We start from the raw sequence: 13,879 nt of genomic DNA, 5'->3' as shown, positions 1-13,879 counted from the left end.
AATCTGAAGAGAGTCCCCAACAGAAGAGTGCCTGGTCTGCTGCTGTTCACATTTACCACAGCATCCAAAACAACTTGAAAGATTATTTCGGCAAGCTTCAGCGATGTGCCTTAAAGAGTATTGTCACATCTGATGACAACATCACAAATGCTGAGTTTACGGAGACAGTTCCACTACCTTGCTTAGACATGAAATATAGGCCCAGTAAGAGTGAGCCTCAGTTGCCAGAGTCCACTGGTGAAGTTACTTTACAAAGAGGCCTAAGTGAGTGCTCAAAACTTCTTTGGGCACAAACTGAGTCAGAAGAATGCAAGCTCCTTCTGACAACTTGCACCAAAGAAGTCATCTCAGAGCTTCTGGTCTTGTACAAGACTGAGATGTCAAAGGAGGACCCCCTGTACACTGTTGGAGAAAAAGGATCAGACTTCTCTATTGAGATACAACAATTTGTAGAGGGTGTTCTGGTTCAGCTTGGGGATATCTCCCATTCCAGGGCCTCATCACCAATAGTATATGAGTTCCCCTGTCAAATTGAGGACAGCAGAAGTAAGGCCACAGCTTCTTTGACCAGTCTGTTGGATTGCATGAAAAAACTCTCAAGTGAGGAATTCAAGAGAGACACCACTCAAGCAGTGAGTAAATTCCTAGTTAAAAAGTCCAACAGTAGCTTAACTAGTGTACAGCCTGCGTATTCTGTAGCATCCAGGTCTTGTTCCGTTCAAAACCAGAGCACCTTGTCAAAGGATATTTGTGCGGATTCTGCTGCCTTTGGCATCATTGACACATTTGTGGAAGACCTGCAGAGCTTGGCGCAACCTTCAGAAGTAGAGGAGAGAGAACCTGACCTCCAGGAAAATGCACAAAAGCGAAAGAGCAGGATCTGGTCTGCTACCACTAGTTTATATAACAATATTAAGAAGACATTAAAGGGCTTCACCATTCACCGGCGGAGGTCAGACGTGCAGAGAAGAATGTCTAGCCATACACCCACAGAGGACTCTGGACATCTTGTGACTGAGGAGTACCTTGGTTTGGCAAGCCAGAACTTGACGCAAGCTGGTAAGAGTGTGCCTCACTTGCCCAGTTTGAACCAGGAAGTGACTCTACACATGGGTGTCAGCGGGAGTTCAAAACTTCTCTGGACTGAAACAGACGAGGGTCTAATGAACAATAGTACCAAACAGGTCATTTCAACAATCTTGACCTCATGCGAGGATCAGACATCAAATGCACCTTGCTTCTCCACAGTAGGAAAGAAAATATCTGATATGTCCCTTGAGGTCAACATGTTGGTAGGTGGTGTTCTGTCTCAGCTGAAGGACATCTCCTTGTCAAGGTCCCCAACACCATGTGAAGACATGTTTGAACGTCTCCAAGATTCTACTGAGCGAACCTCTCCAGTAAGTCTAGATTGCAGCACGGCTGCCTCCAAAGGCATTGCATCTTCCCACAGTCTTTCAACAAAGAGCCTCCAAAAACTTTCTAGTCATGAGTTCCAAACCAAAGCTGAGAAAGGAGTGAGTGAGGTCCTCTCTAGATCATTTAACATTGTGGAGGAAGGTACAACAGATAAGTACCTCCAGTCTGTATCTACATCCACCACATCTTCTGATATTATACAAACCATAGTGAAAGATCTGCAGGAGCTCACCCAGACCACCCAATCATCTGACATGGTATCTGGAACCTCCCTGCTCACCACTGGACAGGTTTCTGAGAAAAGAATCTGGTCTGTTGCTCGTAACATCTACTACAGTCTGCAAAGTAAGATTACGGAGTTTCTCAGAAAAGATCTTCAAATGTCAGACACAACACTTGGTTCAATCCAAATATTTACATATCAAAGCAGTCCTGCTTCACAAAGAGCAAGTCTCGGCCATCTTGAGGTCAACCAGAGCAGTGTTACACCTGGTGGAAACGATGCCTGTGTGGACATTCCGCACAAATTACTACCTAAAACCACTAAGCTCTCAGGATCCATGCTGGAGGATATTGGCACGATCCGTTGTAGGAGTGCTGACAGCCAAAACACAAGAAATACCTCTTCTTCACGCTCCTCCATCCCTCTAACACCTACTTCAAAATCAAAGCAGTCAGAATGGGACTTCACCTTGCCCGGTACTCCCATCCCCACTGAATTACCTGCTCAGAGTGACTTTCCCATTGTAAGAAACATGATCATTCAGGACTTGTTTCACACAGAGAACTTACTTCCCCCATCCTTTGTGGACAAAGTCAGGCAAGCTGCCGGGGTGGTAGTGGACGAAATGGTGGAAAGTGTTGAGAACACACAGGAAGATGGAAAAGTTGCTTCTCATCCTGACAACCTCCGATCTGCTGTTAGGAAATTGAGAAAAATAATTTCCACTGGGACCATCCACATTTTCAGCCATGAATTTGTGGATAAAGTGATAGCCCTTCAGGACAGCCACAGCACTCCACAGGTCTTAACATTGGAAGCAGCCAGAAGTGCTTCAGACTCCATTCTTTCAAGGCTGAAATGGGGAAAGGAACAATGTGCCATATCCAGGAAGCTCTCCTCTCAGCTTCTCCAGATATTTGCTGAAGAGACAGTGAAGGGCTTCCTAAAACAGTGGTTAGATGAGTATGAAAATATCAACATTGATGTTTCAGTCCAGAATGAACCAAGCACCTCTACTTGCATGGTCTTTCCTATCCAGCTCAATCAGAGCAAGCCAGAGGATAGTGACACAATGAATCAGCTCACGAAGGTCATGGTCAACAAAATGATGGATGCCTTATCAGTTGGCTCAAGTCATCAAATGATCACCAAAGCCAATGCCAAATGTTCTTTTGAGTCCGGTACCAGCATGGCCACCAGTGACATTGTAGAAGGGATGTTGGATTTGGTAAGGGATAGCACCAGCAGTACTGGAGAGCAGATCCCCATCTTCAAGTCCAAGAAAAGCAAGAAAACCATGTTCAGCAAGATATGCTTTAACACAAAGGTATAGTACAAGTACAGATTTTTCATGAATAACACTGCTTTTGAATGTATGAGATATTATTTGTTTATATAATTCAGTATTTTAGCATTGTATTGCCCTTTTGCAGTTGATATACTGTACTTTAAGATATATAACAGTTTGTTTTAATGTGCCTTTTCCCACCAAACAGGGTTCCAAGAAAGTTAGAAAGGACCACTGTCCTCAAAAGTCTATGGAGTACCAGCCTCAGAACACTTCCCCTACTGTGTACTTTACAGGTAAGCCCTGCTGCTGCTCATTCAAGACTAAGATATTATTACTTTAGCGTTCAACTAATTCATTTGGAAAGACATTGCACTCTGCTCTGAATTGTTACCCATGACATACTGGATGGTCTTTCTTTGCAGAGTCGAGGACAAATTCTCATGGCTCCTTTGCTCCAGAGGGAAATGACATCGCATATTCCTTCCCACCTGAAGAGAAGAGTCACAAACCCTCCCTTTTCACCAGAATGTATAGAGCCATCACTAGAAGCTTCTCCAACCCAAGATAATTTTCCTCATTAAATGAGATTGCATTCATTTGTTGTCATATGTTGACTGTTTTGCGAGCACAGACTGTAATATGTTCTGCGATTCATCCACATGCATTGAGGAGTATACCACCTCAGTCACAGGCTACATCAATAAGTGGATCGACAACGTCGTGCCCACAGTGACCGTATGTACATATCCCCGACAGAAGCCATGGATTACAGGCATCATCCACACCGCGCTAAAGGCTAGAGCTGCTTCTTTCAAGGAGCGGGACACTAATCCAGACACTTATATGAAATCCTGCTATGCCCTCAGACTAACCATCAAACAGGCAAAGTGGTTGGTTAGGTCAGGGTGTGACGAGGGTGGGCAATCTAGGTGATCTATTTCTTTGTTTGGACTGGTATGGTTCCCAAACAGAGGCAGCTGTCTATCGTTGTCTCTGATTGGGGATCATACTTATGAACATTGTTTGTTTATATATATATATTTTTTGGTGTTCATCTAATAAAGTAAGATGTACACTTACCACGCTGCACCTTAGTCTCCTCATTTCGACGACGAGCGTAACACAAAGCGTAAATACAGGACTAAGATTGAATCCTACTACACTGGTTCTGATGCTCGTTGGATGTGGCAAGGCTTGCAAACTATTACGGACAACAAAGGGAAACCCAGCCGCAAGCTGCCCAGAGACACAAACTATCATGATCTAAACGCACCAAGACACTCATGAAGAGGGCACGACAACGCCTTTTCCCCCTCAGGAGACTGAAAAGATTTGGCATGGGTCCCCAGATCCTCAAAACGTTATGCAGCTGCACCATCGAGAGCATCCTGACTGGTTGCATCAACTGCTTGGCATCCAACCTTAAGGCACTACAGAGGGTGGTGCATACAGCCGAATACATCACTGGGGACAAGCTTCCTGCCATCCAGGACCTATATACTAGGCGGTGTCAGAAGGCCCCAAAAACTTGTCTAAGACTCCAGTCCCACAAGTCATAGACTTGTTACTGTAACAGTATAGCTTCCATCCCTCTTTTCGCCCCTACCTGGGCTCAAACCAGGGACCCTCTGCACACATCAACAACAGCCACCCTTGAAGCATCGTTACCCATCGCTCCACAAAAGCCACGGCCCTTGCAGAGCAAGGGGAACAACTACTTCAAGGTCTCAGAGCGAGTGATGTCACCGATTGAAACGCTATTAGCGCGCACCCCGCTAACTAGCTAGCCATTTCACATCAGCTACACTACTGCACGGCAAGCGGTACCGGAGCGCCAAGTCCAAAATGATCCTTAGGTCCAAAATGATCCTTAACAGCTTCTACCTCCAAGCCTTCTCTGAACCTTCTCTGGTTCAGGCTGTTGAAGAGCACCAGACTGCTTTTCAGTCACTGCAGGCCTCCCTTTATGGTCTCAAACAGGTCTTGAATGTACAAAAAACTACATTCATGACCTTTACCAGAGCTAGAACTCTGCCAGAGAATGTTAGCATTGTCACATCTGGTGGCTTATCCATTGAAAAAGTGTCATCCTACAAATACCTACATAGGTATTTATTTGGATGACAAGTTGTCCTTTAAAGTTCATGTGGATAATCTTGTGAAAAAACTTCCATTGAAATTGGGTTTTATTGTCATAATAAGGCTTGCATCCCACTTATGGCTCGAAAGAAGCTTGTTCATGCCACGTTTCTCTCTGTAATTGATTATTGTATATGCATGCAACCTTGCGCTTTATTACAAATGCCAAGTCACTCACCTACCATTGCACATTGTACCAAATGGTAGATTGTACCTCACTTTATATGCGCAGAAAGATACAGTTGAAGTCGGAAGTTTACATACACTTAGGTTGGTCATTAAAACTCATGTTTCAACCACACCACAAATTTCTTGTTAACAAAATATAGTTTTCGCAACTCGGTTAGGACATCTACTTCGTGCATGACATAAGTAATTCTTCCAACAATTGTTTGCAGACAGATTATTTCCCTTAATTCACTGTATCCCAATTCCAGTGGGTCAGAAGTTTACATATACTAAATTGACTGTGCCTTTAAACAGCTTGGAAAATTCCAGAAAATGATGCCACCTGGGAGACACACCAAACATGTGGAAGAAGGTGCTCTGGTCAGATGAAACCAAAATTGAACTCATTTGGCAACAATGCAAAACGTTATGTTTGGCGGCAACACAGCTCATCACCCTGTACACCATCCCCACTGTCAAACATGGTGGTGGAGCATCATGGTTTGGGCCTGCTTTTCTTCAGCAGGGACAGGGAAGATGGTTAAAATTGATGGGAAGATGGATGGAGCCAAATACAGGACCATTCTGGAAGAAAACCTGATGGAGTCTGCAAAAGACCTGAGACTGGGACAGAGATTTTGTCTTCCAACAAGACAATGATCCAAAACATAAAGCAAAATCTACAATGGAATGGTTCAAAAATAAACATATCCAGGTGTTAGAATGGCCAAGTCAAAGTCCAGACCTGAATCCAATCGAGAATCTGTGGAAAGAACTGAAAACTGCTGTTCACAAATGCTCTCCATCCAACCTCACTGAGCTCGAGCTGTTTTGCAAGGAGGAATGGGAAAAAATTTCAGTCTCTCGATGTGCAAAACTGATAGAGACATCCCAAACACAGCTGTAATCAAAAAGACGCTTATTAACTTATGAATAATTTTGCACGGAAATATCCAATAAATGTCCTTCATGATTGTGTCCCACTTGTTGATTCTTCACAAAAAAATACAGTTTTATATGTTTATGTTTGAAGCCTGAAATGTCAAAACCGTTCAAGGGGGCAATAAAAGCCAAGGCACTGTTTGCTACAGCTCGAACACAGACCAAATCGAAGCTTACCTTGTAAGATGTTTGGTGAAAACGTTGGGTAAAATAAACATTTTGAATCTCGACCTTGTGATCAATAACGGTAGGTCACAGGCAGACAAATAAGACATCCTCATGATCTGTCCAAAGTCCTGAATGTTTATCCTAGGCAAATCAAATGTATTCTGTGTTTATTTAGTTTATGCTTCAAAAACAACATTACTGTAAAGTAAAAACACCAAGCCTAAACTTTATCTGTACAGTGACTCACATAGAAGGTGTTTATTTAAGCCACAATTGAAATTAGGTAATTTGCAAAATACATTTGTATGCCTAATATAATTAAGGCACAGATCAATAGCCAAGATACTCAATTTCCAGGACACCCTGCTTTTGCAGAAAGGGAATACCGTTCTCATACCATACTAAATTGAATTTAAAAAATATCTAATAGGGTCCCCAAATATGGGGAGTTTACATTTAAGAGGTTAAGGGCTTGTAAGTAAGCATTTCAGAGTAAGATTGTACCTGTTGTATTCGGCGCATGTGACAAATAAAATAAAATATGATTACTTGGGGACTGTGTGCAGACTTACCACAACCTGTGAAATTATTTAAGCAGTTTGTAAAATGATGCATTTGTTCGGCTGAAAAATTAATGCTTGCAAGTGTCATAAAACATTTCAACATCACTTAACAAAAAATGCTTTTTATTTTCAAAAGACTGTAATTAAATATCCACAAAAGTGAAAATAAATACAGATTTCATTTTCAGTGAATAATTGTCTTGTCCAGTGAGCAACTCAATGACAGCGATTCAATGACATCATTAGTTCACCTCCAAGAAGCATCTTCAACGTTCACCTGACAACCCATTGGATAAGACACATACACTAACCAAGTGTTTCGTACCTGTCAAGAAGGTTGAGATCAGAAGCTTCTTCAATCCCCCAGAAATGGAAAGGCTTTGAGACAAAGACAATCAACTGACAAGATAATGCACATACACTAACCAGGACGTTCTACTTGCCCCACTGAGTTACGGCAAAGTTATCATTTATGCATGGGTCCACGATCCACTCATAGCTCTCACAGCTATCTGACAGTTCTCAGAATACTAAGGAAGAAGTGTGTGATATTGGATTTGGTATCCTTCCCACTCCCAAGTGATTGGGAGTCCCATAGGGTGCTGCATAATTGGCCCAGCGTCGTCCGGGTTTGGCCATCATTGGAAATAAGAATTTGTTCTTAACTGACTTGTCTAGTGAAATAAAGGTTAAATAAAAATAAACTATTTAAGCTGTCTGCTATGTTGCTGTGTAAATCCACACACTGCAGGGGAATGATGACACATGCTGTGCCAACACATCGTTACAGTAGTTGTCAGTTTTGTAACGTAAATAAAGAGTTTGTCAAATACTCTGTGAAATACAGTATGTATTATTTTGACACTGCACAGACTCATTTAAATGAGCAATAATGATCCACATCTTAATAAAAGACTTTTAAGGCAGCAGTGTTCATACTGTATTTTACATTGATTTCAACAACTACAGGTCTTCATCAGCAAGTGAGGATTTCTATGGATAAAAACTAGTGTTCAGTGGGGGGGTGGAGCCTCAATTAGACCCATGTCAAACACTTTCAATCACGTACAGTACAACCACATTCAGTACAATCACATACAGCACAACCACATAGTCACATTCAGTACAATCACATACAGCACAACCACATAGTCACATTCAGTACAATCAATACAGCACAACCACATACTGAATGATTCTAGAATAATAATAATTCCATTCACATTTGGCTACTACAAATAGCCAGTGAAATATGATACGTTTTTTGTTACTTGAGAATAGGAATGACTGAGAATCCACTGCCTGCCGTTGTAAACTTTCTGCACACAAATCAAACACAGTACTGACTATATCTATAAGCATCATCCAAAGGAACGAAATTCTAAGTCGTCCGCATTGTTTCAGGCATCATCTGTTCCAAAGTCTCATCTTGTTCACTGTAAAAAATAATAATAATAATAATAAAATAAGTTCCTTAACCTGGCCAAGGCCAAACAGTATATGGCGTTTTCTCTGGGTGTGCGGTCGCAGTGGAGAGAAAAGGCCTCCAGTGAGGTGGTGAGGATCTGGGCAGAGTTTGGCGAGGCAAACACAGGTCTGAGATTGGTGTCTCTGGAAATGGGCGGGAGCGGGACTCTGCTCCTCCATTGGTTGCTGTTCTGATCCCCACTCTCATCCTCCTCACATCCCCTCTTCTTCTCTCTTTCATCACTCGTGGCCACAGGGTGGAGCTTCGGTAGTTGAAGAGGTTTATCCTGGGATGCCAGGGCGCGGAGCGGGCAGGATACATGAGATGGGCAGTTGATGGGGGTCTGGAGGTATGTCCCCATGGGCAGGGCCATACCTGGGAGGACCACCACAGAGCACAGCTTGGTGGCCAGGTGACTCACACACTCCCTGTGGCCGTACTGAAGGGCGATCCTCAGGGGGTCACGACCCTGGGGATCCCGACAGGCAAGGGTCAGAACGCTGCTGGCGATAAAGAGTTTGAGGATGGTGAGCTGGCCGCGCTCGATGGAGGCGACAGCGGGACACTTGGCGACGTCGGGGTGGGCCGTCTGGTGGCACCACTTACGGTAAGGGTGAACCCCCACCGGCTCAATGACACGCACCCCCCTCTCCAGCAGCCAGCCGGCCAGGTCCAGGTGGCCCAGAGAAGCAGCGATGTAGAGTGCCACCCGGAGCTGGAACCTGGAATAATACAGAATCAATGTATTTATAACACGTTTCAAGTTTTTTTTGTCAAGTTCACAAGATACAGTGGGTTATAAAACAGTACAGTAAAATGCTTACTTGCAAGCTCTTTCCCACAATGCAGTATTAAATATCAGGGTAAGAGAAAAAACGTATGAAGGAAAAAAACAAGAGAATATAAGCTATATACAGGGTCAGTACCATCATTGTAAGCTATATACAGGGTCAGTACTATCATTGTAAGCTATATACAGGGTCAGTACTATCATTGTAAGCTATATACAGGGTCAGTACTATCATTGTAAGCTATATACAGGGTCAGTACTATCATTGTAAGCTATATAAAGGTTCAGTACCATCACTGTTGATAGTAAGTCTATCATACAGTTCAGTGTGTAGATGTGTATTCTGACCTCATCACAGGTCTCTCCCTAGACAGGTGTCGTTGGACGGTCAGTCTGTGTCCCAGGAAGCAGCCTCTGAGGAACTCCGCCCACCCATCCCAGGTGTCCAACCGTAGAGTAGCCCCTGGGAGACAGAGACACATGCAGGTTGTCCTCCTGGTTGCCATGAACCAAGAATGTGTTCCATACAGTCCATTTGTCTCTGTGTTACATCCATAAGGTGTTGAGCCAGAGGACCATTGATCTACTGCACAAGGAAGGCCATACCCAGGTCAATGGCGTAGTCGTGCAGCCGGTTGCAGTCGTAGAGTTGCAGGCCGGTGGGAGAGCTCAGTCTGAAGGAGCTGACGGGAAGCCCACACTGCTGGGACACCAGGGTCATGAGCCTGGCCACAGACGTACTCAGGAGAAACACAGTGCCCAAGACTGAGAGGGTCTCCCCGTCACGGCACTGAACACACGCACCACCGGCTCCCGCTGAAGTATAAGACCATGGACATACAGTAAATTCACTTGTTTTACATAAATACCTATGTTGTGTTTATACACTGAGTAAACAAAACATTATGAACACCTGTTCCTTCCATGACAAAGACTGACCAGGTGAATCCAGGTGAAAGCTATGATCCCTTCATGATGTCACTTGTTAAATCCACTTCAGTGTAGATGAAGGGGAGCGGACAGGTTAAAGAAGGATTTTTAAGCCTTGAGACAATTGAGGCATGGATTGTGTATGTGTGCCATTCAGAGGGTGAATGGGCAAGACAAAATATTTAAGTGCCTTTGAATGGGGTAGTAGGTGCCAGGTGCACCGGTTTGTGTCAAGAACTGCAATGCTGCTGGGGTTTTTCACACTCAACAGTTTCCTGTGTGTATCATGAATGGTCCACCACCCAAAGAACATCCAGCCAACTTGGCACAACTGTTGGAAGCATTGGAGTCAACATGGGCCAGCATCCCTGGGGAACGCTTTCAAACACCTTGTAGAGTCCATGCCCCAACGAATTGAGGCTGTTCAGATGGCAAAAGGCGGGTGCAACTCAATATTAAGAAGGTGTTTCTCATGTTTGGTACACTCAGTATATATAAGTTAGGAGTCATATAATTACAGGGGTAAGATGAAGTGGCTCCTTTGCACTGATCTTAGGTCTGGTTTGTGTTTTTACTGCTAATGGTAAAGGTTAGGATTTGGTGAGAGTAAACTGATCCTAGATCTGTGCCCAAGGGCAATTTCTATCCAGAGACAAATCAAAGGTCCATGCTATTTAAACTTATAATCTACCACCATCTCGTGGCTCAAATTTGTAACAACATGTTCTAATTCATGTGCTGTACTGAGTTTTGTTCTATCACATTGAACACTAATCTGGGTGCAGATTAAATTGAACACTAATCTGGGTGAAAATTAAATTGAGGACTAATCTGGGTGCAGATTAAATTGTTAACAGAAATATTATGAATATGTATTTCAATGAACCCAAAGGGCATCTTCTTCTCCTACTATACAGCCTGCTGTGCTCTACTGTACTCTACTGTACTCTGCTGTGCTCTACTGTAGTCTGCTGTGCTCTACTGTACTATACACCACTGGGTATACAGACTCTTCAGATACTGTTAGCGAACACCAGACTGAGGTCGAGGCGATTACATGGGGAAAAGGTTTATGACTGTAAGGGTGTTTGGTACAAAGGCAACACGACATCGGGCCACATTTCAGCTCTATCCCAGGTCAACCATACAATACTATAGATTTCCACTCTAGTCAACCAGCAAGAAGGAGAGACCGACAGAAGGTCTGGCTTTGACTATGTCAATGATGGGATGTGTAAGTAAGGAGTAAGGAACACAAATAAACATTATTCTGATGGTTAAATTTGTACTTAGATACATAACCACTCTCCTCTGTTAGCAAATCTTCCACAGAACTTTGTGGAACAGAGTGAGTTCTGTCCCTGTCTGGCTCTGGACATGTACCCAGGGACCTCTGTACAACAACACTTCACACTCACGAAGCAGTGTTCTTACTAACCAATCACTCTACCATAACTATGGTCTCAGTATAAAGCAGTTCTTACTAACCAATCACTCTACCATAACCATGGTCTCGGTATAAAGCAGTGTTCTTACAACCAATCACTCCACCATAACCATGGTCTCAGTATAAAGTTCACTAACAATCACTCTACCATAACCATGGTCTCGGTATAAAGCAGCAACCAATCACTCTACCATAACCATGGTCTCGTTAAAGCTGTACTAACCAATCACTCTACCATAACCATGGTCTTGGTGTTCTTACTAACCAATCACTCCACCATAACCATGGTCTTGAGCAAGGGCAACATTACTTTAAGTCTCAAGCAGGGTGACCTCAACATACTATATATCACCATACTATATACCACCACACTATACAGTGGGGCAAAAAAGTATTTAGTCAGCCACCAATTGTGCAAGTTCTCCCACTTAAAAAGATGAGAGAGGCCTGTAATTTTCATCATAGGTACACTTCAACTATGACAGACAAAATGAGAAAAAAAATCCTGAAAAATCACATTGTAGGATTTTTAATGAATTTATTTGCAAATTATGGTGGAAAATAAGTATTTGGTCACCTACAAACAAGCAAGATTTCTGGCTCTCACAGACCTGTAAGAGGCTCCTCTGTCCTCCACTCGTTACCTGTATTAATGGCACCTGTTTGAATTAACTAAATCACCTAATCATACTATTTAACCATACTATATAATAATACTATATAACCATACTATATCACCATACTGTATATTACCACACTCTATATAATCATACTATATAACCATACTATTTAACCATAATATATATCACCACACTATATATCACCATGCTATATATCGCCATACTATATATCACCACACTATATCTGAAACACTTTATGTTAATGATAGTATGAAGCTGTTTCAAGCAATAGCCAGCTCACTTTGATATGCATTTTCAAGCACGGGTAGAAACAGCTAGGTGTTCGGCTGGTACCTTCAGCAGGCAGCAGATGGCACTGCTAGGGGTGATGCCAACGTCTGTCAGGACCCAGCTGTCCCGAAGGATGGCACCAGCATAGCTCAGCTCCAGGAAGTGCCTCACCTGCTTGTCGTCTGACAGTTGCACGTGGAAGTAATCCTGCCAGAGGAAGAAGATTGGAAACACAAGGAGCCGTAATTGAGTGTCCCATACAATCAGAGTGAGAGGGCTCAACACTGATGGAGCCGTAATGGAGGGTGTCCCACACAGACACCCATTATGGAGGGTGTTCCACCCAGACAGATGTCAATGTTTACCATACAATAATTGTAAAAGTGTCCAATTGTGTACAATTAAGAAATAAGGCCCAAGGAGGTGTGGCCATATGGCCAATATACCACGGCCAAGGGCTGTTCTTAGGCACAACGCAACGCGGAGGTATATTGGCCATATACCACAAACCCCCAAGGTGACTTCTTTTTTTTTTCCAATTTAGTGGTATCCAATTGGTAGTTACAGTCTTGTCCCATTGCTACAACTCCCATATGGACTTGGGAGAGGCGAGAGAGCCGTGCGTCCTCCGAAACACAACCCAGCCAAGCCAAGTCACACTGCTCCATGACACTGGGAGGGATGCAACCAGGCTCACATGAAACACAAGTTGCACTAGTAACCGAAAGGTTGCAAGTTCAAATCCCTGAACTGACAAGGTACAAATCTGTCATTCTGCCCCTGAACAGGCAGTTAACCCACTGTTCCTAGGCCTTTATTGAAAATAAGAATATGTTCTTAACTGACTTGCCTTGTAAAATAAAAATTTGAAGCAGAGCTTAATTTGTAAATTGGGAGGTGCCAGAACAAAGAGTGGGTGCAAGAGGGGGGGTTCTGTGGTACCAGAACTCATGAGAAAAAAGATCACCTATTATAATAGAGCATTGAACGCATATCATCACATTTGGGTAGAGCCACTTATAGAAGGCACAGATGTATATGTACTCTCCATGGGTTGTGTTTTCTCAATATAAATCACTTCGGCCAGTGGTCCCAGTTGAGCATTTATTTCTGTTGTTAAATGGGAAACAGCACGTTAGTTGTGCAGGGCTTAACGGTATTGATGGCTGTCGATGGCAAAATCCCTTGCATCACATTTTCATACTGGGCGAACAAAATTCAAAAATACAATACAAAATATAACGTGTAAATACCTGTTGTTAAATGGGAAACAGCACGTTAGTTGTGCAGGGCTTAACGGTATTGATGGCTGTCGATGGCAAAATCTGTAGCATGAAGACAACTGTGTTAGCAGTGGCTTATGTGACCATTACATCGGTGTATGCTAGCTAACACACTTATTTACAGCAATCATATGCCA

At 43.1% G+C, this 13,879-nt stretch overlaps 1 protein-coding gene and 1 pseudogene across 1 annotated transcript; both read right to left on the bottom strand.

Moving 5' to 3' along the window:
• Positions 1-13,879, bottom strand: part of LOC135532595 (protein ANKUB1-like) — a 52,747-nt pseudogene that overhangs the window by 22,572 nt on the left and 16,296 nt on the right.
• LOC135532597 (protein ANKUB1-like) lies at positions 8,116-9,938 on the bottom strand. The gene is made up of 3 exons (XM_064960073.1): positions 9,778-9,938; positions 9,520-9,634; positions 8,116-9,103 (listed from the first exon to the last, which is right to left on the bottom strand). Exons 1-3 carry the CDS (start codon positions 9,890-9,892, stop codon positions 8,347-8,349), a joined length of 987 nt encoding a protein of 328 aa, XP_064816145.1. The 5' UTR covers positions 9,893-9,938; the 3' UTR covers positions 8,116-8,346.

The sequence above is a fragment of the Oncorhynchus masou genome, unplaced genomic scaffold, assembly GCF_036934945.1.
Source record: "Oncorhynchus masou masou isolate Uvic2021 unplaced genomic scaffold, UVic_Omas_1.1 unplaced_scaffold_1933, whole genome shotgun sequence".
Taxonomy (NCBI): Eukaryota; Metazoa; Chordata; class Actinopteri; order Salmoniformes; family Salmonidae; genus Oncorhynchus; species Oncorhynchus masou.
The sequence above is the reverse complement of the archived record's forward strand: the minus strand, read 5'-3'. Positions and strand labels throughout refer to the sequence as shown.

What these genes read in the sequence shown, in the direction of transcription:
- LOC135532597 (XM_064960073.1), bottom strand. Translation starts at nt 9,892, where the DNA reads ATGACCCTGGTGTCCCAGCAGTGTGGGCTTCCCGTCAGCTCCTTCAGA. An exon ending in CGACTACGCCATTGACCTGG is followed by an intron (nt 9,635 to 9,777) that starts GTATGGCCTTCC and finishes TCTGTCTCCCAG; the next exon opens with GGGCTACTCTACGGTTGGAC. An exon ending in AGGGAGAGACCTGTGATGAG is followed by an intron (nt 9,104 to 9,519) that starts GTCAGAATACAC and finishes GTATTATTCCAG; the next exon opens with GTTCCAGCTCCGGGTGGCAC.